Below are 24,181 nucleotides of genomic sequence, written 5' to 3' on the forward strand. Positions count from 1 at the left end.
GGTCAATCGGAAAGTTCCGTCTATTTTTTCGCAAAAAGTACAATATATATTTTATTTAGAAACAAAATGAAAAAGTACTTCAATCAAAATATTGTCCATCGTTAGCGATGACTTTTTCCCATCTTTCGGGCAGCAAGCGAATTGCGCGGCGAAGAATGTCTCATCTTTGAAAGCTATCCAGTCAGAGACCCATTATTCTTCGATGATTTCATAAGAATTGAAGCGTTCCTCAGCAAATGCGTGTGCCATCGACCGAAACAAGTGGTAGTCGGAAGGGATAGTCGAAAGTCTGGTGAATAGGTCACATGAGCCCTTCTCAAAGAAGTGCTTCTAACGTTTCCTTGACAAGTTTTGTGACGTGAGGCCGAATTGTCATGAAGCAAAATCACTTTATGCTGTTTCATTTCATATTCTGATCGTTTTTCATATAATGTTCAACTCAAACGGATAATTTGTTCTCGGTAGAGATCCCCTGTGACTATTTGACCAGATTTCAACAGTTTATGATACACTACACCTTTCTGATCCCGCCAAATACAGAACATTGCCTTCTTTCCATGGATATTCCGCTTTGGTGTCGATGTTGAAGATTGGCCGGAGTCGCAAATGGTTTTTCGACGTTTGGAGTTGCCAAAATAAATCCATTTTTCATCCCCAGTGATAATACGATGCAAAAATTCCTTTCTTTGTTGCTTAGCAAGCAGAATTTCGTAGATAGTTTTTCATCTTTCAATGTCTCTTGACTTCAGTTCATATGGAACCCATTTTTCTTGTAGATCTTTCCCAAAGCTTTCAAATGATTGAAAATAACAGATTGAGCACAATTTAATGCTTCTGCAAGTTTTTGCGTTTGACATGGGACTTCATTCACCAATACTTGTAATTCTTTGTCTTCGAATGCTCTTGGTCGTCCAGAACGCTCTTTGTCCTCCACATCAAAATCATCCACTTTTAAAGCGTCGAAATCAATCTCTGCCTGTTTTATTGGAAGGAACTATTACCATAAAGCATTCGATGACCTTCAGCTGCAATTTTCTTCCATTTAAAGCAAAAGATTAATACTTCGCGCAAATGACACTTATTTGGCTCAAATTTCGACATTTTTGATGCAGTAAGAAGCAATGTTACTGATGCCACTGACTATTAAAGACTGTCAAAACCTGAGCAATTTTTGGCGGTATAAAAAGGCTCCAAAGGCCCGGAGATAATTGAAGAACGCTGACAATTGATATAAATTTGCTATTATTAACATAAATATTTGGCTCATACATTATTAAATTCATGATTCTTTATTACATAAATAAATATGCATACTTGTAAAACTATAATATCCTATATATTGCAAAAAAATTACCATTTTTTTTTCTCTGCAGTTATTATCTCTGTTGATAATCAAACTTTGACGAATAATACTGAAATCACAATTTTAAAGAAAAATCGAGTATTATTGAGTTATAAATACGTCTGCTACGACATCCATAAGGATGTCGATCTTAATAAATAGTATCTCGTCACCTAAAACATACGATATCATTCTACGAAAATTATTGCATTTAATCGGTAAAAAAGAAATATGACTTTGGATCCTCTTAATAACAAAATATTTATAACAAAATTAATTACAAAACACAGTTTTAACTTAAAGCAATTTTTATAACGCAAATATTCAAATTAATTTTTTTTTACTGGAATGCAAAGTTATTTTATCTCACATGTCATAAAATGTTTGATAGAATCTGCGAAAGGAATATCGACAAAAAGAGTCAGGATCATCCTGCTGTCCAAAGCGTGAAGATGAGCGGAAGGTTGCTGTGCGAAACCTCTCGTTAGCGGTAGAACCAGGCGAGGTTTTGGGTCTATTAGGTCATAACGGCGCCGGCAAGACCACGGCAATGAAGATCATCATCGCCGAGGAGGCACCGACGAAGGGCAGGGTGCAGATTAGCGGTCATAACATTAACACCCACATGACGGAAGCTTTCCGGCAGATGGGCTATTGTCCCCAACACGACGCTCAATGGAAGAATATCACTGTAAGAGAGCATCTGGAATGCTACGCCGCGATTCGCGGTGTTCCATGGAGCGAAGTCGACAGGTGCGATCTTTCAATATTCATCTAATAAAATATAATTAACTTTTTAGGGATATAATAGTTAACTTATATAAACAATTGAATTATTATAGAATTTACAAAAGTCTGTTTGATACTTAAAAATTAAAGCTGCAGTTCTACTAATGCTAAGTTCTACTAATGCTGCAGTTTTACTGCAGCATCAAAAATTACTGTAGCATTATAATTAAGTTCCTTTTTCATATAGCAATCTAGTTTTCTGTATAAGTTAACATAACAAATTTACTTTTTTAAAAAAAATGTCCATTTGGCGCGAGACATTACTGTGTCTCTTGATACTAATATTTCCAATATAATTGATACAATGTTTTTTAATTATGTTTATTATTGTATTATTATGTTGTATTATTAATGTATTATTATGTTGCAGAATCGTGGATCAGTATTTAACCGGTCTGCAGATTCACGAACATGCTGACAAGCAGAGCCAAGAATGTTCCGGTGGAACTAAAAGGAAACTTAGCTTTGCGATGGCAATGGTCAGTGGACCCAAAGTGATTCTTATGGATGAACCAAGCACGGGTATGGATCCCAGATCAAAGAGATTCCTATGGGATACGATTCTCGCTAGTTTCCAGGTAAGGCTATATACTATAATTTGAAATTATTTTTCTTTATTCAACAGATTTTTCAAATAATATATATTTTTTTAAATTTCTACAAACTAGATAAAAAAGAAGTATAATCAATACAAATAAATATAGGTATAATAAATATAGAAGAATAAATAATAAAATAATACTTAATAGCAATATAATTATCAGAATATACAGCAATTAATTCACATTAAAAGATTGAAGATGTCTCGATTTTATATTATATATATATATATATATATATATATATATATATATATATATATATATATATATATTAAAATGTTTCTTCTAAAAATCTTTTTAATTAATAGGGTGGCAGGGGAGTTATATTGACTACTCACTCCATGGAAGAAGCAGACGCATTGTGTTCAAGAGTCGGCATAATGGTGAAGGGTGAACTGAGATGCATCGGTTCGACTCAGCATTTAAAAAATCTCTATGGCGCTGGCTATACTCTAGAAATGAAGCTGCTAGGCGGCGATTGTACACCGACGACACCCTCCGGCGACAGGATCGCCGGCTTGAAGGAATTTGTCGCCGGCCTCTTCTCCGACGCCACTCTGGAGGAGAGCTTCGCTGACCGGCTAGTTTTTGCCGTGCCCCAACATGCCGTGACCTCGCTGGCTGAGTGCTTTACACAATTAGAAAAAGGTGAGAAATCAGTTTAAAAAGTTTGAAGAATTTTCTTCGAATTTAATAATCAGCTTGTCATAGATCCAAAGAACACAAAAATCTAATATTTTTTTTATGCAAGCATAATATTAAAGAACATTAAAACTAAAAGATAAGGAAATTAGAAAAAATATTAGGTGTTGGAATTAATTCGTAGCGTTTTTAATGAAAGAATGTTATTTATTTCACATGAGCATTAAAAAATACATTAATGAAAGTACTTCCCATCACTTGTAAAACGCTACGAATTAATTCCAACACCTAATATATAATTTTATTAATTTTTAAGTCTGATTTATCATTAACATAAAATAAATAAAAGTTTAAGAAATGAAAGTTCATCTAGAGAGAGAGGGGGGAGGAGGACTTGAAATTAGAATTTTAAAGTTTCCGCGTGTACGATTTAGGAAAATAATAATATTCAAAATTTTAGCCTTGTAAATTGATTGTGAAGGAAATTTTCGTAACTTTTTGAAAATTTTTGCTTGCAGCCAAGCTCGAATTGGACATTGAAGAATACAGTTTTAGTCAAACTACCCTGGAACAGGTGTTCCTCAAGTTCTCGCACTAGAACACTTCCTTGGAATGACGATGTGACATCGTTACGTGATATAAGTGATAAACTCGCGATCAGTGCGCGTGAAAGAACTGTTCGTCTACATGTGAAGAAAAAGAATGTGCTAGAACATGACAAATGTTGACAGTTGCTTGATTTCCGGAATTTCTATGTTCTCACTAACAAATTATGTGATTGCGCCAATGACAATGTGATGAAACGTATCATCTTTTTATTACAAGGCGTCGCAGATAATGGAATGGTGAGCATAATGGTTATCTAACGATTCCAATATTGCAAAAGAACATCGGTTTGTGCCTTCAAATTTTTGGAGGGACAATGAAGAAACAAACAGACAAAATGATGAGACAAGAAGAATTTTTGAATAATTTTAATTTTATTTCGAAGTGTTGCAAGGTGATAAGCCTGTTTGGAAGCTTATAGAGAAATGAGAAATGAAGATGGAATATAACGGAAAACAAGAAATAATTATCTAAGAAACGTAGTGTTTAAGATGAAGAAATGAAAAATTATTTACTTGTTCCAAAGTATTGAAGAAACAATGAAGAAATTATAGAACAATGAAGAAAGAGAAACAGGAATGGTAGGTTGTGTTAACAAAAAAGAGAGAGATAAGTTAAATTCTAGACTATCAAAGCAAGAATGAAGAAACGTAAAAAGATGGAGGGATAGCTAATCAATTATCTCACCATTATACATTCGATAGCAGTATTAAGATGACAGAAAACTATAGGGATGACAAAATGGTGAACAGATAGATAATTGTACTAAAGCCTACATTTGAAGGAGTGTTAAAGAAATTAGTCGCTTTGTAGCTCCAAACTGGCAGAATGATGAAGTAACAAGGGAGCTATGAGGGAACATATACATACACACTCAAGTTAGCCACTAGTTCTAGTATACAATTTTGAAAGAGTATTAAGTGACAAATCGTATTGCAACTTTATCGAAGAAGAAATGTTGAAGAAATGATATAGTAAAATGGAACTTTAAGGAAATATTAATGAAAGTTCTTTAGTTCCGAGATTAAAGGAACTATATGAGAAAAAGATGAAGAATTTAATAATTGCTAGGCAAAAATTGTCTCGTTACTGCAAAATTTAACGACGAGAGACGACGGGGGAGTAGTCCATTAGGTCTAGCGTGGAAATGCTTCGAGGAGTATCGGGACAAATCAGTTCAAGTCGAAGAAATGACTGAAGGATGATGGAACATGAAGTTAACTCTTCAGATGGTGCTTCGAGAAAGTGTTGAAACGAGAGGCCGCCTTCGAATTATCGGAGGAACGACGATCGATAGAATCGTGGAACAGTTAGGAACAAATAAGAATCTAATAATAGTGTCTTTCCTTTAGGAGAACGTCAAGGTGACAGGGTGGGCGAGGGAGAGACATTGGCGATGGTGTTATTGTTCGCGCTAGTGAACGAACGCCATCGTCCTTCGCGAAAAAGACTCTCTCTATAAAGTTTTGTGTATTTATTCTATAAATAGTATTGCGGGGGTACATAACATGGGGATATAGTCGCGATTTTTGAACACGAGCTCCCTTTTAATAGTGGAGTGTCGTTGTTCTCAAAGCTTTACGCTCGAAATTTCCCACGAAGTTTTTATCCGACGTCTCTATCTTTCTCATCGGCATCGTTTCATCCGTAATGTCGTGTCCGAGTGGTGGATCTTCCGCTCGGAGATCGGCGTCCGAGGGTGAACGTCGAGTGTAAGCGCAGCGATGCGCGGGGAGTGAACGTCCTCATGGCGTAGAGTTGAGATTACGTACTGATAGTTTACTTCGTATTTGAAAACTTACCGATAATAGATCTCGTATCGATATTGCACTGGAATTGGAGCGCACGTCCCGTTGTTTTCGGGCAGGACAGCTCGTTCATGGCAGCTGCAAATCGATAGACCGGCTCGAAAAGATGATAATGTAAGATTTCAGTCTTCGGCTGGCTTCTAACATTTACAATCTTGAAAAAAAACCTTTATATCGTATAATCACACACATGTTAGTAAACCGCGTTACAAATCCTTCACTCATAATAGTATTATTTTATCAATCTTATCCGATTATTGACTGCAGAAAATGGATAATAAAAAAATTTGATTAAAGTTTTTAAACTATGCGGCTTTGAAATTTCTTTAAACATTTTTTGATGTAGTTTCTATTTTTTTATTTACGTTTCGATTCTTTTCAGAGATTTCTTTAGATATATTTAATATTTATTTTACATTTCTTCTTTTAATAAAATTAAATAATTTAATATTATAATAAAGACTAAATAATAGCATAATTAAGACATAAGGCCTGTTTTTTTTTAGCTGAACTTTTGCACCAGGTCATCTTTCTTCTTTTTTTCTCCAAAAAGAAAAAAGAGGAAGAAAGATGAACTGATGCAAAAGTTCAGCAAAAAAGAACAAGTCTATATATAGTGAGAAAAATGTACTAATTACATACTAATGTACTAAATTTTAATGAACATTTAATTGTTTGAATAGTATTAATGTAACATTTATTTATGGAAAATAAATATTTGCTAAATAAAATATAATAATAAATAAATCAAATTAATGGTTCTTATACCAAATAAATATATATTTACAGATAATAAATATTCAACTGGCACTATTTAAACAAATATTTATTAAAATTTAGTTACATTTTTCTAAAAATTAAAATAAATTTCTAAGGAATATATGTATAATATTGAATACTGTAATAATTTATTTAAAAAAAAATGATGACATTTTTCACACAAGAAATACAATAAACTGATAAGATATTGAGAATAAAAATAGATGAGATATTGTATCAAACTAAATTCAATACATTTTCTTAATTCTGGATTAAAAACATAAGAACCTGATTTTATGAAATAAATATCGATTTCTTCTCATCCATCTATTTTCTGCATTCAATTATGACGAAGGAATGCAGGCAGTATCATAAGTATTTTCTAGATAAAATTGCAAATATGTAGATATATTTTTCAAGTTAGAAGATTGAGAATACATTTGTAACATGAGATTTTTCAAATTACCCACTTTTTGAGCCGAGCCATCGAAGTGGCGCCGACGTGAGTCCTATTGGGCCGTGCTGAATGCATCGAGTTACGAGGAGTGTTCGAGAAGTAGCTTTCATCGCAGAATTACCGCAAACGTACTGATTATTACTTAAATCTTTCAGCTAATACGCTTTTTAGGTGAATTTTCAGATTTTGAGCATTGACATGACGTTACAGATTCGACATAACATTTGTATATTTATTAGAATTTCCCCGGGAAATTAAAAAAAAATGCTTCCTGGAAGGCGTAAATGAGAAATCAGAGTTATTCAACGGGATTTACATAGAGATAAAAGATTAAATAAGAGAAATATTGCGCCGCTAATCAGTTTTTGTTGAGTGATGCTGCGACATTCCATATATATATATATATTGTGATTGGCAGATCGGATGTTTTATTCTCTTTTGATAAACGAGGGGACTAACGTGCCTTGAGTTCAGTATATATTTATATATACGCATAACTCGAAGAAGCCGAGAAGCGTAATTGTCATGCTGCTCATAGAATAAAATACGATTGTTCCTGAGAGCTACGCGAAGTGCTGTAGTGATCCCTTCTGTCCTGTTACTTTTCTTCCGACACTCCAGCGCAATCATTTTTCCGAAACCCGCGAAGCGTCGTATTATTTCTCGAACACCTCTCGCATTTTCTACACGTAATTAAAAATACCCCAGGAAGGACCGTAGTCCTAAAAGAGAAAACATAAGAATGACACGGCTTATAGTCTCGAGCGCAACAATTAGAATGTTTTTCTTGTGTGATAACAATCATACAGACACTCTTTACCGTTAAACATCGATTGAATAATACAGCGAACGATTCCGAGAGAAAAAAAGCAGTCACAGTTGAAGATACTGTTAATGTTGTAGGTTTAACTCTTTGCACACGGCAATCCTGTTTTACACGTCATTATCCTTCCCGCGATTGAAGGAAGATCCTGTAAAAAGAAATTTGAAAAATAAAATTTAGTTAATAAAAAATAAGCTACTTTTTTCTCTTCTGTGGCTAATTAAAAAAAAAGAACAAAAATTATTTCGTGAAAGGAATTTATATGATAATTATATAATTTTGTTATTACATATGTATAATATTATATTATATGTATAAATAAATCACAAGATTAGATGAAATAATTATCAAAAATGTAAAAAATGAATGTGGTTATAATTTCAAAAATATGAAAAGAAAGAGCATAAAATAATTATCCACTCTTGTGATATATTTTTTCAACTTGTCATTCTCTCTCTCTCTCTCTCTCTCTCTCTCTCTCTCTCTCTCTCTCTCTCTCTCTCACTCACTCTCTCTTTCTCATTCGAGTGTAAAGAGTTAAGTCAGTTTTCTATCGAGAATAATTTCGCATATTTTAGTTAAGGAGAACTGATCAACATTAAGCAATATAACGAGAAATTGAAATGGATATGATTATGTAATTGAAGATATGAATGGTAAAGGGCGTCAATTAACACGCGATCGATCGTTCGATCAGATCGGAAGAATATCTTAATCCCTTCCATGAACAAATTATTTGTGAAATGTACCCGAATTAATTTATATATTGTTTACAAATATATGTTGTACAAACTATCCCAAGTTCACTGTTATTTCCTTTAATTCAACGATATTCAACGATTTTTTTTTTGAAAAATTTCGGTTTAATTTTTCCTGGAACGAAAATTGAATATAAATATCATCTGTCTTTTTAATCTTTTTATTATCAATCTTATATCTTGTGACATTCTTATCAAGAAGAAAACTTTTCAGATTGTGTCACTAATAATATAAAAATCAGTTAAAAAAAAACTGATCTTTTTGTATTTACATGTTTTTCGTAAAATGAAAAAAAAGAGATGCAGTGAATTTGGAACAGCTTTATATAACGTTATTAATAATTGTCTCAGTATAGAGAGAGCAACTTGGAAGGGAAGCATTCCCACAACACGTGTATATAAATTTTTTTGGTCCTATAAAAAAGAGAAGTAATATGCTTTTTATACAAATATCATTCATCAAGATTTTAGAATTCCGCTTTTATTAATTTACGAAAGACCCAGGATGATAGCTAAATATTCTTATCATCCAATTTTTCAAATAACATAGTCAAACTGAATAAACTTTATCTAACATCAAAATGATCGACTTATTTCTCTGTCACAAAATAATAAATTTACATGCGATTAGATATTTATTGCCAAATTTTGACAGTTTGCATTATTTTTATTATATTTCTATTTTATAAAGACACATACACTTAGAAGGAAAAATTATTTTTTCAATTAATTTTTAATTAATATAGTATTTCATATATGTTTCTTAATATTCGTAAATAGAATTGAATTTTTTTGCAAGGATAATGCTAACAATTTAAAATCTAATTCCCTGTAATTATTCTTATGATAAATTTTTTATTTTCACTTTCATCACTACATAGTTAATATAATTACGTAAACATATAATAAATTGTTATTATAATTTTAAAATAATTTATTACCGTTATTTATTATTTAGTATAAATTATTGTTATAACTAATTCTTTTAATCTTTGAAATTAAGTTACTATTTAGTGAATAATCAAATATTTGAGAAAGGTAATTCCCATGCAAAAACTTTATATTTTATCAAGAAAGAAAGAAGTATTGTGTGATTGAGAATCGAAAAGTCTCTGTTAAATCTTTATTATTTATGACATCCCTTCAAAAGATCGACAGATTTAAAAAAAAAATTGACGCGAATTCAGTTTGCAACATCGAATTTTTGATTTTCTAAAATCAGCAATCTGTTAAAAGTGTTGGGATTTATGTATGCTATTCGTTTTTTTCCATTCTCTTATTAGTATCACTTTTTGCATTCTTTATAATAATTATAATTGGATTCGAAGTACAATCTTTTTCATTTCTTTCTCTGATGTATATAAAGTGATAAAATTAAGTGATACGCAATAAAATTTAACATGACATTTTAATTTTTATTTAACAGTTATTTAAAATCGTTCAGAATGACTTGAACATAAAATTTTATAATTAAAAAAAGCACAAAAAAGGATTTGATTATTTTCAAATCGATGTCTGATTTCGAACCTCACGAAATCGTAACACCCACAGAATGAATTCTTGTCAATTTAAAAAATTTTTTTATCAGCCTTTTTTTTACAAGAACTGCACTAGATAATATATATATTTCTATTCTCGCTGTATCTCGACGAAATTTTATTCGATATATACATAGACATATAATCAACGTCGAGAAATTGCCTGTCCATAGTACTTCTCGAATGGTCGTTATGTATCTCCATATTAAAATCAACGGCAGCTTTCCGCGAAAGGTAAACTTTGTAAAAAAAAAAAAAAAACATAATTTAGATTGAACTAGGCTCTTCTCGTTGATACTTTCAAGCTTGTGTAGAACTGTTTCGTAGGATTTTCAACAAATTTGGTAAGATAGAATAAAATCCGAAAGAATTTCGTACGATAAATTTGTTTGGATTGAATTATTTGAATCTCCGCATCCCGTTTCCAATTTTCATCCTTTGATAAGAAAGATAAAGATAAAGAATTATTTACGTGAAAAATGTCTATGTTCATTATTCACAATAAAGAACAAACGATGAAACAAATGAAGAATACGAAAGCTTATAATAAAAAAAATAATGGGTAAAATTTTATTTAAATGTAAATGATTTATTTTCACCGAATTTTTTTATTCAATTGTTATATATAATAGAAAAGTGTTTATACGTTATTATATTATTAGCGTTCAACAAAACTTATATATTTCCATTTAATTTATACCATTTAAAGGACTAAACATATATATATATATATATATATATATATATATATATATATATGCATATATATAACAATTAGATATACATGCTGCCCTTGCATATCCGGTTTTAACACGTACACTTTCGAAGAATTACTTACTTTTGAACTAATTTCGAGCATTTCGAAATATTGAAATAAATAAGAAACTAATATATTTTTATCCATCTTTGTTAAATTATTTAATAATTTATTACTAATTAATTAATAACTAATAAATTATAAAATAGTAAAGATAATTTTGAATTTAAATAATTTTTATTTTTAATTTTTTTATTACATTATTTAATAAATATAATAAGTATTAATATCATAATTATCAATAATTTATCAAATTTTTTAAGATAATTTTATGAAATAAACTATTAAATATAAATTATATCTTAAATATTATATCTTACATTGAAAAAAATAAAAAAATATTTTGTCTTATATTCTATTATAAAAAAATAATAGAGCAATATCTTTTAAATGCTATAATGAAATGTTTTCCTAAATTTATGTTCTAAGAATCGTTAAATTAGTTCAAAAATAAGAGATTAAGATGTCTTCCTTCTCAATTTTGTAAAATAAAAAATGAGAATTATTAGAGACTATAGTCGTTTCCAAATATGATTGCGGAAAAATTTTCTTTGTCACTTATATTAATTATTGCAAATCGATTTTCAATTTCATTTATGCTTTATATATGTACACCATCAAAAATAACATTTATGTAAAATAACATGGACAACAAAATCTATACATGTATAGATACAGTTTCATTATAAATTGTATAAATTTTACACTTGTTCATGTAATTTTTCAACAAATGTTTTTTTTTTACAGTGCACATCGATTATAATATAAAACTATTAGAATTAATTGATACTAATCATATAATGTAAAGAAAATGTGTGTGGTGTAATGCTTATATAATGCAGCTTCTTATTTTGACATATATATTTTCGATTCAGTTTGTCTGCGCGAAAAATATCGTTATAGAGCAAAATTAGATAAATGTGTCAGAAATGTGTTAAGTAGAATGAAAAATAATGTCTCAAAGTATAAGAAACGGTTTAGAATTTTTTGTCGATTTTTATCTTCTACATATTATATATTAATTACATATTGTAATTAAAAAAATTTTTTTTAGGCAGTATTGTAAATTTAGATTTGAAATAGATCCAATAAGTATTATCTTTTATAAGAGTTAGAAGACTAACGTTTGTTTTTTTTCGAATAGATAATAAAGAAAAGAGAGTTTATGTTTAATGAAGTCAAATTCATAAACGCATTTACGCATTTAAATAAACTTTCCTATATAAAAGACAAAAAGACATATTTCTCCAAATTATTACAACATCAGAATTTATCTAAAAAGGAAAATTAGTTCAGAATGTTCAAGTGAAAGATCTACAAAATAAACTGTTGAAACACAGCTTTGACACAGTGACGCATTTTTTTTTATCGAAATAGATTATTCACGCATTTCTTTTTTTTTACAAACGCATGTAAATTGGATGCTCGCATTCGTAATTAACATTCATACATGTGAAAATATTCAAAAATTATTTATACTATAATACGATATTAGTATAATAGTATCAAATATTTAACAATTTAGGGAGCGCAAATTTGAATTACAAATGAAATAAATTATTTAAATTTAGTAATATAGATAGTTTAGTATTAAAATAACATTTGCTAATATTAATGCTTTGCAATCAAATCAATATATATATATTATAGATATTGATTTGATAATCCCCCCTTTTCTTTTGACTTTTTAAAAATATGTTCTTACAGTTCTTAAATAAAATAATACATATTTATAAGATAATGTAAGATATTTTAAAAGTACCATGGGATATATCTTATTTAATTTCTATCTTGATTCCAATGACAATTTCGATGAAAATCATGAGAAATATCACGATCAATAAAAAGAATTCGTTTCTTATTGAATAATGTCGAGTAATTATCGTACAGAACATTCCTGTTATTAATCAGTTTGCCTGTCTCGTATTATAAACAATAGACAAAGCGAATTTGGATCGTGATTGCTAAATTTATATCCTTCTAATTAAATAAATACCTATAAGCGTGATTATCATATGAATTATTAATCGTTGAATCCAAATGTTAACACGAAAGTGAATTTACTTTACTTTCAGAAGACAAAAGTAAATAATTAGAGCACTTCTTCGAGACTTCTCAACTCAGAGATAAAGATTCAAATGAAATTAAAGTAATTATACGACTTAATCAGGCATAACGTTCAGAACATACAGACGGAACATTAATCACATTCAGCAGATTTATACTTCCATGAATTTCGAAGTAATTGAATCTAATATACGGATGCGGTCGAATTGCCGCTACAAATGCTTCGAAGTATTTGATTGATCAATCGGAAAAAAAAAGAATTTTACTAATTGACCGATAAAAAAATGCTTCCAAACATTCGTAACAGTAACTCAACCGTACTCTATGTCAGTCAATTAATCAATTTTAATTGATACAGTTATAATTACTAAATTAGTGATCTAGATTTATAGTTTCAAAATTTGTCCAATGGCTATTAATGTCCTAATGATTATCGATACACAAACTTGATCTCAGTGATCTCTATTTTATCTTATAAAAGACATTTTAAACAGGAAATTGTCATTACTGAGAAGACAGTAATTCTTCTTAAGAATTTAAGAAGGCATTGATTTGAGTGATCGATCGATGTATGTAGATGTTAATGATAATCTCGCGCAAGTTTATTTAAAAAACGAGATCAAGGAGTAATTTAATAAATCATTTCTTACATTGTAAAATTGAAAGCTTGCAGCCCGTACTGTATCAACTAAAAATACAATCCAGTTTTGTTTCTCTTTCTTCCTTATTTACCTCTCTTTTTCTTTTATTCATTCATTCATCATTCACTTTACTTATCGATTTTTATAGTTTATAAATTAGATCATAAGACATGTAAACATATAAGTAATAGAATTAAAGTAATAAATAGATTATCCAGTCTCCTGAATTTTCGACTGCGATTCTTAAATCTATGACTTAAATTCTATGACTTATATTCTTTTTCTTTCATGTGCTATGATCTTAATAAGGACTTAAAATTCGTGATTCATTATCGACGCACTTAGGGATAATCACATATTGCATATGGTCATTCAACAAAAAATTAGAGTAATAAATAAAAGATATAAAAAAGAAAAGAGAAATGCTCACGTAACATATTACAAAACATAACTCTACACCGCGGCGTATTTTTCAAGTCAGTATCTTCTTCTTCATGTGGATAGATACAGCCGATGGTAGTCGTTGGCACCGAAGGCGCAATTACATTTGGGACATTTTCGTTGCCGCGTCTCATAACGTGTGCGTAGACAATCCCAGCAAAACACGTGGAAGCACTTGGTGAGCACGGCATCCTTCCGCTTCACCTTACAAGACGGACACGTTAGAGTTTCCTTGTATTCTCGCAGCTCTTCCGCCATTACTTCATCCAGGGTTTCAGCGAGCTCAATCTTCTTCATTCGCTCGACTTTGCGCCTCAGTTGCGCTATTTCTTCCTACAACGCAATTCAGATTAAATTTTATTTCTATCAATGATTGAGTTCTATTAATGATGGTATTCAAATATACTATCAGATTTTATTATCTACTTTCTAATACTAAAAAGTTTTTAGCATTCAAAATTTGCATAATGATTTACATAAATTATTAATTAATATAAACAAGAAAATAATTTTCATAGATCTTTTATAATTAATTCTACTCAATTAACTAAAAAAAAAAGATATAAAAAATTCAGAATACAAAAAAATATTTTAGCTACTGCAAGATTAATCATTACCTGTAATCTTTTAGTTTTATATGCTTCAGCTTCCAAGGAACTTGTTTTCTCGGCTACGACTTGTTGTGCTTCTTTCATTTGGGAATGATATTTTTCTGTAACAATAAGTTATATTAGTTTCTTGTTTAGAAGTAATTATTTAATTTTTTATTAAATTATTTATCTTCATTTATTTTTCTAGCTAATATAACAATAGCTAATATATGTTATAAACATCTTAATACATTATTTATATGATTAAAAAATTTATGTGAGAAATTTTATTAGAGATTTATGTAATTCAAAATCTTAATTTGATGTTTTTGCGTTTGCATGAAAAATCTTACCAAGATGGAGTTTGAGATCAGCTGCAGATTGTGCACTTTCTATCGCTTTCCGTTTATGCATCTCCATCGCTTGCTGTCTCAGCGCTAATTCTTTTTCCACCGTGGCGAGAGAGTTTTGTAAAAGACGCTCCTTCTCTTCCAATTTTCGTACAACTACGTTGGCCGCTTCCACTTGTGTCGTTAATGTAGACACTTGTTCTTTCAATACATCCTTCTCCTCTCTCGCAAGTTTGTGCAATTGATTACTTTTGATCCTCTCTGTCATGAGCTTAAAATTTGCGTCATCTTTCTCACGTAACTGCTGTATGAGTCTAGAGTTCTGTTCCTGCATATCTTCGAACGCTTGTCCAGTCACTTCCATTTCATTCAGAAGTGCTTCCTCTTCCTGCAACCAAATACAATTCTGTTCAACGTTACATTTCCGTTCACGTATGTTACCAGATTCTGTCATATATTTCCTAATATCAAAAATTTTTTAACATTATAAAAAAATTTCCATAGTAATGATTTGCATAAATAATTGCTTAATATAAATGACAAAATAATTCTCCAACTAAATTTTTTATAATCAATTCTACTTCTCTAATTAATTAAGACTTTAATCTTTTTTATATATAGCGTATATTAAAAATAAAAATGAAAATTAACCATAAAAAGAGTAAGTGTGATCTACCTGTTTTTGACAAGCAACCTGACGTTGCAATGTGTATGCTTGTTCTTCTAATTTCTTAATTTTTATCTGCGCATCTTCATCAGCTAACTTCTTACGTTCCTCACGTTTACTTTCCTACAAGAACACAATAAAATTCATCCAAACAAAAGTAATCCCCTCACTAAGTTAGTATAAATCAATAAAAATAAGTATTTACATTATATTATTAATATTAAAGAGAGAATATTAAAATATTTCAATCCTTATACAAACTAATTATTTTCTTCTAAATATGAACAAAGAAGTTGTAAATAGGTGATCAAATATATATACATGTGTGCTTATTTCATTGATTTATCATGTACATTACTAATCATACAGTAATTGTAGTAATTATAAAATATATTACAACACACTTGAATTTTTTTGACTTGTTGTCGTAAATCCTCCAACTCTGCTCTCGTTTTACGCTCTGCAGCCATTAACTGTACTTTATCTCGCTGCTCTTTTCCAACACCTTTGTACATGTCTAATAAAAGCTTCATTTCTTTCATCTCATTCACAGCTTTTCTATAATCAAATATTTATTTATTTTCTAAAACTCGTCACAATAAAAATATCAGTAGTTTAGTTGAAAACACTAGATATCTTCACAAACATACTTAAGTTGTGCCTTCAAATCTCTCACGAGTTCCGATTCTGCCATTTTTGCGTCTTTGGTGCGATGTGCAGGATCCCGATGTTCAGTTTTCACAGATTCTTTCTTGATATCCTTCTCACGTTTTATATCCTTCTCCTTTTTTAGAGTTGGCGAAGTTAACGTTAGAGAGTCTGGTGTATTTTTGTTGCCTTCACCTTCTCCAACTTCAATTGTTTCTACCTCTTCATCAGCACCAGATTCCCTCTTTATAGTAACACCACTTTCTTCTTTTATCTGTATGTGTATATAAAAAGTTAACAAATAGTAAATAAAATCTCATTTTTTTAATTAATAGTCCAATCTATTAATTTTTTTGCAAGAAAAAAATAATTCTGGACTACATATATACAAACAAATGCATCAAATTAATATAATTGTATAAAAAAAAGTACATCGCTATCTCTTGATTTAAATTTATACATTTATATCATTATACTTGTGTAGATCCTGGCAACGAATTTGAAGCATCTTCTTCTTTTCCGCTACCATCTGAATTATTCCCTTCTTTATTTTCTTGCGACGTTTGTTGCCCTAATTTAGTTGTCAATTCCTCTACTTCCTTCTTTAACTGAAAAAATTTGATAAAAATAAACTGTTACCTACTTTTATTACAATTAAATAATATATATCGAGTAATGATTTATATAATATTATATTTTATTCTGTTATTAATGTGTAGAGAGCGATTTGTAGTGGATTGATTTGTAATGGATAGGTCTCGGGTTTAATCTTGATTTTTATTCCACAAATATGTATATGACTTGATTTATAAAAGATTGATTAAAGAATTAAAAAGTCGAAAGAACTTGAAAAGTTTTGAAAAGAAACATTGAAAAGAAACATTGTATTATGTCCCAGTTAGGGACGAATATATTCAAAGAATACATTTTGATTGCAAAGTTTAAAAGTTTTAAAAGAAAAAAGAAGAAAAAGTTATAAAAGAAGGTAAGAAAAATTGTAATCTGACAATTTCAAGATAATAAATTAATACATAGATATTATATAAATCAAAGTTGGCACTCACAAAAAAATTAATAAATTTTGTAAAATGAAAAATAAAAAACTAATTAGAAAGTCATATATGTTTATGTGTACATACTCGAGGTATTTCAGTAGAAGTTTCTTTATATTTTCGCTTGTACCGATGCACTTCTCCTTTCAATTGCTGATTGTGATTCTGAAGAGAGGTAATTAGGTGCCGCATTTCTCGATTGATCGGACCTGTCTGTTCATTGGCAGCTAGATTCTGTTCAAATTCAATGCGAAGCATTTCGTATTCCTTGCGTAATTGTGCTAAGACGTCTTCGAGTTGTATACACTCGCCGCGCAATTTTTTTTGAGCCATTAATTCTTCACTCTATAAAAAGATTTTAAATAAAAATGTCATGCTCGTAAGCACAATTTTTGGATATATGCAGGTCTTACCTCCATCATCTCAATGTGGCGTAAATGTGCATTTTTGCTCGATTGTAATTGTTGACGAGCATCATCCAATTGTGTTTTCAATTGCATAGACTCATTATATAATACGGAAAATTGCGATTGTAAACATTTATACTCTGTTGTTTCCACAATTACTGATTCAGGAAGTTGTCTTATCTACAAAAAATGCTAAAATTTAGCTATTTGGTAACAGCAAAGTTAATTAAATTAGAATATTATCATATAAATAAAATTTAGGAAACAAAATTGTTTACTTACGTCCATTTTCAATTTTTCTACTTCTTTTAAAGTTTCACGATGTTGCTGATCAAGTTTGTCTAATTCTTGTAATCTATTATTAGCTAATTCACGCGTTTCTTCAAGTTCTCTTTGCAAGTCATCAAGCTGTAAAAATAATATATATCTATATATATTATAAATTAAAGAAAGTAATGTGTGTGAAGTTCAGTGTGTGAGTGGCACCTCATCTTTTGGCACCGCAAGTTTTGATAAGAGTTCCATTGGCACCCGCAATAGTTCTATAGTTTCTGATAGGTTTTATAAATAGTTCCGTTGATTTAGCTAAAAAAAATAACACTTGAAAATTTGCGGTGCTAACTTCCCGTGGCACTGCAAGATTCAAAAAATCAATTGAAAACTATGAAATTTTATAGTTCTCGAAGAGTTCTACAGTTCCTGATAGGTTTTAACAATAGTTCCGGTCTCTAAATTATTTTAAATAATAATTAAACACGCGCGCTGGCACCGCATCACAAGAGTAAAGTACTCTTTAACAGCCAGTTCCAGCCGATTTGTTGGCATTTTCCTGTAGTTCTACAATAGTTCCGACGATTTTTATAGATTTCGTTCAGAGTTCTGCCCTTTAAGTACTTTTTAATAACAATTAAACCCGCGCGCTGGCACCGCACCACAAGAGTGAAGTACTCTTTAACAGCTAGTTCCAGCAGACTTGTTGGCATTTTCCTATAGTTCTACAATAGTTTCGACAATTTTTATAGATTTCGTTCAGAGTTCTGCTCTTTAAGTACTTTTTAATAACAATTAAATTCACGCGCTGGCACCGCATCACAAGAGTAAAGTACTCTTTAACAGACAGTTCCAACAGACTTGTTGGCATTTTCATATAGTTCTACAATAGTTCCGACGATTTTTATAGATTTCGATTGGAGTTCTTGTCTTTAAGTATTTTCTAATAATAATTAAATTTATGGACTGGCACCGCACCACAAGAGTAAAGTATCTTTTAAGAAGGTTGTAAGGGCATAAAACACATATATTAATATTTATGCTTTAAACAAATTACATATGTGAATTATATTGATAACATTGTCTTTATTGAACAACACATTTTTATATATTATTTTTATAAATTATTATTATTTATTATTAGTTTTATTGTTATGAACAGAAATTTTAAAAATAACAAAAATCTAAATTTTTTATATACATATTTGAAGTACTAAAAATGACTTATGCAAAGGTTCATTAAGATTCACCAATTATTTTATAACAAATAAATATTTTGTTTATTTACTAAATATTTAATGTCTTCAAAAATGAAGTCTAAAAAATCTATAAATCTATAAATGAAGTATAAAAGAAATCTATAAAAATCGTCGGAACTATTGTAGAACTATAGGAAAATGCCAACAAGTCTGCTGGAACTGGCTGTTAAAGAGTACTTTACTCTTGTGGTGCGGTGCCAGCGCGCGGGTTTAATTGTTATTAAAAAGTACTTAAAGGGCAGAACTCTGAACGAAATCTATAAAAATCGTCGGAACTATTGTAGAACTATAAGAAAATCCCAACAAGTCTGCTGGAACTAGCTGTTAAAGAGTACTTTACTCTTGTGATGCGGTGTCAGCGCGCGGGTTTAATTGTTATTAAAAAGTACTTAAAGGGCAGAACTCTGAGCGAAATCTATAAAAATCGTCGGAACTGTTGTAGAACTACAGGAAAATGACAATAAGTCGGCTGGAACTGGCTGTTAAAGAGTACTTTACTCTTGTGGTGCGGTGCCAGCGCGCGGGTTTAATTGTTATTAAAAAGTACTTAAAGGGCAGAACTCTGAACGAAATCTATAAAAATCGTCGGAACTATTGTAGAACTACAGGAAAATGCCAACAAGTCGGCTGGAACTGGCTATTAAAGAGTACTTTACTCTTGTGATGCGATGCCAGCGCGCGTGTTTAATTATTATTTAAAATAACTTAGAGACCGGAACTATTGTTAAAACCTATCAGAAACTGTAGAACTCTTCGAGAACTATAAAAGTTCATAGTTTTCAATTGATTTTTTCGAATCTTGCGGTGCCACGGGAAGTTAGCACCGCAAATTTTCAAGTGTTATTTTTTTTAGCTAAATCAACGGAACTATTTATAAAACCTATCAGAAACCATAGAACTATTGCGAGTGCCAATGGAACTCTTATCAAAACTTGCGGTGCCAAAAGATGAGATGCCAACTTCACACACGTAAGAAAGTATTGTAATATTAAAGTATTAATATTGTAATATTAAACTCAAATTTATGCTCGTATCTTTGTAAAAAAAAATAAAATTTTTACCTTAGTCTGAGAAACACTAGATGCAACAAAAGTATTCGGTTTATTACTGCCTTTCTCATCAGTGCCATGAATTTGTTGAAAAGCTTTTAATTTTTCGACTGCTTCTCCAAGATGATGTTCCAATTTATCATTTCTCGCTCGTACTTTGTTCAATTCGTATTGCAGGTCGTCGACTTGATTTCGTAATTCTGCTGCAAGCGTATCTTTCCCTGTTATTGTATCTTGCAATTCTGACATCTACAAAGAAATATCCAAAATAAATGAGTATTGACATTTTCGATTAATAAAAAAAAACTAAATGTAAAAAACCAAATAAATAAATAAAAAAAAAACTAAATGATGTTACAACCTAATTCGAGTCTTAGCTTTCTAAATTAGTCTCCTTTCTTGAAACTTCTCAATAAAAATTTATGTGTAGAGTAGAAAATCAAATCTGAACTAATTACAAATCTGACTCTCACATGAAACCATGCGGCATTCCAGGTAAGGTGTTTACTAAAATCTTGTAAAATTCCCTGAGAATTCCTGGATTTTCTAGAGACTTTTGTTCAATATTCCAAGTAAAATAAGACAATTTTTTTAATGCAACTCTGAAATAAATTGGAATGCTAGTAACGCAAACAAATTATAAATTAGAAGACAAAGATTCCACGAGACTGTATCTATTCTTTTCTATTTGGAGCTTTGAAATCTATTTTAGGGATAGTAAAGACTCATTACAGTAAGCTACTTTCTTCTGCTAAGTGTCTTCTATTGTCACCTGATTTTTTAAATAAAAACTCGCGAGACATACGAAAATGTAAATAAATATATGTGTATGCCCGTATTACTAAGCCTGATTGTCAACATTATACATTACCGAATAAAATGGTTAAAAAAACAATATTATCGGAAAGAAATAGAATAAGTAAAATTCCAAAAATATCCGTCTGTATTAACAAATTTCATAAAAATATCTGATATTTAAGGATAAAAAATCTCCTAAAAATTCGATTCCAGGTTTTTTCTAGATAGTAAACACCCTGCCAGAACAAAATCTTACGCCTAATGATAATTTTTTGATGTTTAAAAATATTCATAATAATCTCCCTTTTCTTTATTTTAAGTGACTCATAATTTATTTATGACATAATAGCTTTATGTATATAATCGATAACATAAAAAATAGAAAATTAAATATAAATAAAATAAAAAATCAATTACCTTCAATGAGATAGTATGATATTTTTCATGCAATTGTATATTTATCGCCTGCAGATTTCTGTTTTCCATTTGTATTTCCGCATTGGCACGACGTACGACTTCGTCAATGTTCGGTGCCTCTTCTACATAATACGATTTATAATCTTTAATTATAAAAATGTACGATTTTTTGCAAATTATATATGTAATAAAGTTCTTTAGAGATTTTGTAGAAAATTTGAATCTTATCGCAAATCAAAACAAGATATATATGTTAATTTATTCGAGTATATTACATTAATTTAAAATCTCAAAACAAATTCTTGTAACTTACCGCCATCAAATTCTCCTTTAAGTGCAAGAGTGATTTTTTCATTTCTCTGAGATAAACGATCAAATGCCTGTACAACTTTAGACACAGCTCGTTTTGATACCTGTACACGATTTGCTAATTTGTCATCCAATTCCTCTTTATCCCAGGAAGATAATTGCATTAGAAATGACGTTGTAGCCTCACTCTCGTCTAATTAAACAGAAAAACATTTTGTTAAATTTATCGCAGAAAATATTGTTAAATTGCACTTTTTTTCAAAGCTTACTTTTATTTTCAGATTCATCGGCAGTTTCAGCATCGAATCTCTGTAATAATACACGTATATCTTCATTGAGTTGATTCCAATATCGATTAACTACATTAAGTACTGCATCATCCTGCATTTGACGTTTCTCTAATTGTTCAATACGTTGTCTCAATTCAGCTTCCATTCTATGCCTTTGCTCCAATCTCTGGAATAAGTAAATTATACGTGAAAAAGAATAGGTATGTACTAAAAGTTATATAATAATGTGAACAACTTATATACAATTTATATATGTATAAAAGTATAATTTATATCAAATATAGTATACTTTTGAATTTTAGAGTATATAAAAAAATATGTAATGTGTACGTACAGGATAACAATTGAGAAATCAAATCTAAATCATATATTCCATAATGAACAAATAAAATTAATTATTATTCGGCAAAAAAAATTTAATGTTTATTTTATTGTATATTCTTAGTAAAAATAATACCAATTTAATTTCAACAACTTCCTGCAATAATAGCAAATGCCATCCTGTATGAACTATATTTTTGTATATAATTAATATAATTTTAATAAAATTACTCAACAATACAGAATTGTGTAACTATTTTCTTATTTATATTATTTTTTTTATATACAATTATATGCATCATGTTATTACAATTTTAATCCTTATCTTTATCTGCAATTACAAATCAATTTATTAAAAGTAATAAAAATATAAATGCAATGTAAACTTTATATACCTGTGCCAGCTTTTTATTTTGAAACTGTAAAACCTTCATGTCCATTTCTTCAAGAGTAGATATGGGTCCAATTAGAATCGGTTCAAACTGTACCTTCTTTATAGGTGGTTGGGAACTGGAGTCCCCATTATCTGGGGGTCGTTTCGACATTTTTACACGCAGTGCTGTGTCTATCAAGTACAAATAGTAACAAAATAATAATTTAGTTAGAACATTGAGATGTGTTTATTTAAAGTAAAGCTTATGCTGTTTAATGTTTTCTGATACATAGAATATCATATATTTCTATAAATTTCTATAAATAATTATACCAGTTTCGAATGAAATATTCTAATTTCTACATGTGATTATCATAGTATATAAATCAATTAAGAAAAGTGCTATATTTACATCAGATCTTGAAAATGATGTAAATGATGATCTTGTAAATGATGTAAATATAGTTAGTACAATAATATTAGCTTCAGAAAAAAAAGATGAAAAACTTCTACAAGGTTATGTCTATATCGAAGAGAGAGAAATCCACATAGACGTTTCAAGTGAATTATCAGTAATGAAAACATTAATTGGCCAACATGTGACAAGCACGATTTGAAAAGTACGTGTACAAAAACGAAAAATAAAAACAATTTTATAATCTACTATCAAAATCGACGACTCTTAAGATGTCGTCTCGTTTTGTCACGCCTACAATGTAGCCAGTGTTTCAAAATAAATTGGGGTAAACGATATATAATTAAAATGAAATTCGTGGTCATACTGAAAAGCGTAGGGGCTATCATAGACGTTATTGAAATTTTCTAATTTACGAAGCTCTGGAAAAATGAAATAATAGCGTTGGAGTAATGCCGTTATTATTGATTTCGCGCGCGCAAGTTGCCGTGTGGGCGCGGGTTTACCTTAGTACAAGCGATTAAACTATTTCCGCTGCCGTTGCTACGTCCACCTTTCACGATTATTCGTGCCTCGCTTCCACGACCTCGCTGCTACGACATCATTCTCCGACAAACTGTGCCTCGTGTTTTGGATCGGTCGTCGCGGACCTCTGCATCTTTCGCGATTTCATGGACGAAAATCGTGGAGTCGTTCAGAATGCACGCCAGTCCGTTGATCGTCCTGCCCCAGCCAGGGCAGCTAGCCAACAAAAATCACCGTTACGCTACAGTTCGGAATAGTTCGGAAAGTAAATGATTGAAAAGCCGAACGCGGTCGATATACGTATCTGTCCGTAGGTAAAGAAAATTATTACCGTATCGACACTCATATGAT

The 24,181-nt window shown here is 30.3% G+C and overlaps 2 protein-coding genes across 11 annotated transcripts in view; one reads left to right on the forward strand and one right to left on the reverse strand.

The window, feature by feature from the left end:
- Positions 1-8,068, forward strand: part of LOC105150694 (cholesterol transporter ABCA5) — a 48,506-nt gene extending 40,438 nt beyond the window's left edge. For all 4 annotated transcript variants that reach the window (XM_087404800.1, XM_087404799.1, XM_011063941.2 and 1 more), the window contains 4 exons: positions 1,734-2,095; positions 2,502-2,709; positions 3,042-3,381; positions 3,894-8,068. In XM_087404800.1, the coding sequence (XP_087260926.1) occupies positions 1,734-2,095; positions 2,502-2,709; positions 3,042-3,381; positions 3,894-3,973 (990 nt within the window). In that variant the 3' untranslated portion in view covers positions 3,974-8,068. The remainder of the gene's footprint in view (positions 1-1,733; positions 2,096-2,501; positions 2,710-3,041; positions 3,382-3,893) is intronic.
- Positions 3-24,086, reverse strand: Bre1 (E3 ubiquitin-protein ligase Bre1). Of its 7 annotated transcripts, none has more exons than XM_087404802.1 (19): positions 23,812-24,086; positions 22,913-23,082; positions 22,176-22,362; positions 21,911-22,099; positions 21,598-21,740; positions 20,395-20,631; positions 18,087-18,212; positions 17,811-17,984; positions 17,485-17,742; positions 16,822-16,953; positions 16,348-16,619; positions 16,102-16,255; positions 15,707-15,820; positions 15,034-15,436; positions 14,708-14,802; positions 14,080-14,423; positions 5,784-7,976; positions 3,072-3,361; positions 3-2,722 (listed from the first exon to the last, which is right to left on the reverse strand). In XM_087404802.1, the coding sequence occupies exons 2-16, from the start codon at positions 23,060-23,062 to the stop codon at positions 14,142-14,144; spliced, it is 2,916 nt and encodes a 971-aa protein (XP_087260928.1). In that variant the 5' UTR covers positions 23,063-23,082; positions 23,812-24,086; the 3' UTR covers positions 3-2,722; positions 3,072-3,361; positions 5,784-7,976; positions 14,080-14,141. The 7 variants fall into 7 exon arrangements, with proteins under 7 accessions (XP_087260928.1, XP_087260929.1, XP_087260932.1 ...); XM_087404803.1 differs by having other exon boundaries at positions 3-2,743; XM_087404806.1 differs by lacking the exons at positions 3-2,722; positions 3,072-3,361 and having other exon boundaries at positions 5,799-5,867; positions 7,019-7,976.
- Between the last annotated feature and the right edge of the window lie 95 nt (positions 24,087-24,181).

This window comes from Acromyrmex echinatior, chromosome 3 (genome assembly GCF_024713525.1).
Source record: "Acromyrmex echinatior isolate Ae372 chromosome 3, ASM2471352v2, whole genome shotgun sequence".
NCBI lineage: Eukaryota > Metazoa > Arthropoda > Insecta > Hymenoptera > Formicidae > Acromyrmex > Acromyrmex echinatior.

Coding starts and splice junctions, on each gene's coding strand:
- Bre1 (XM_087404802.1), bottom strand. CDS start 23,062: ATGTCGAAACGACCCCCAGATAATGGGGACTCCAGTTCCCAACCACCT. Junction 20,632..21,597: donor ATCATACTATCTCATTGAAG/GTAATTGATTTT, acceptor ATTTCTTTGTAG/ATGTCAGAATTGCAAGATAC. Junction 18,213..20,394: donor CTAGTGTTTCTCAGACTAAG/GTAAAAATTTTA, acceptor TTATTTTTACAG/CTTGATGACTTGCAAAGAGA.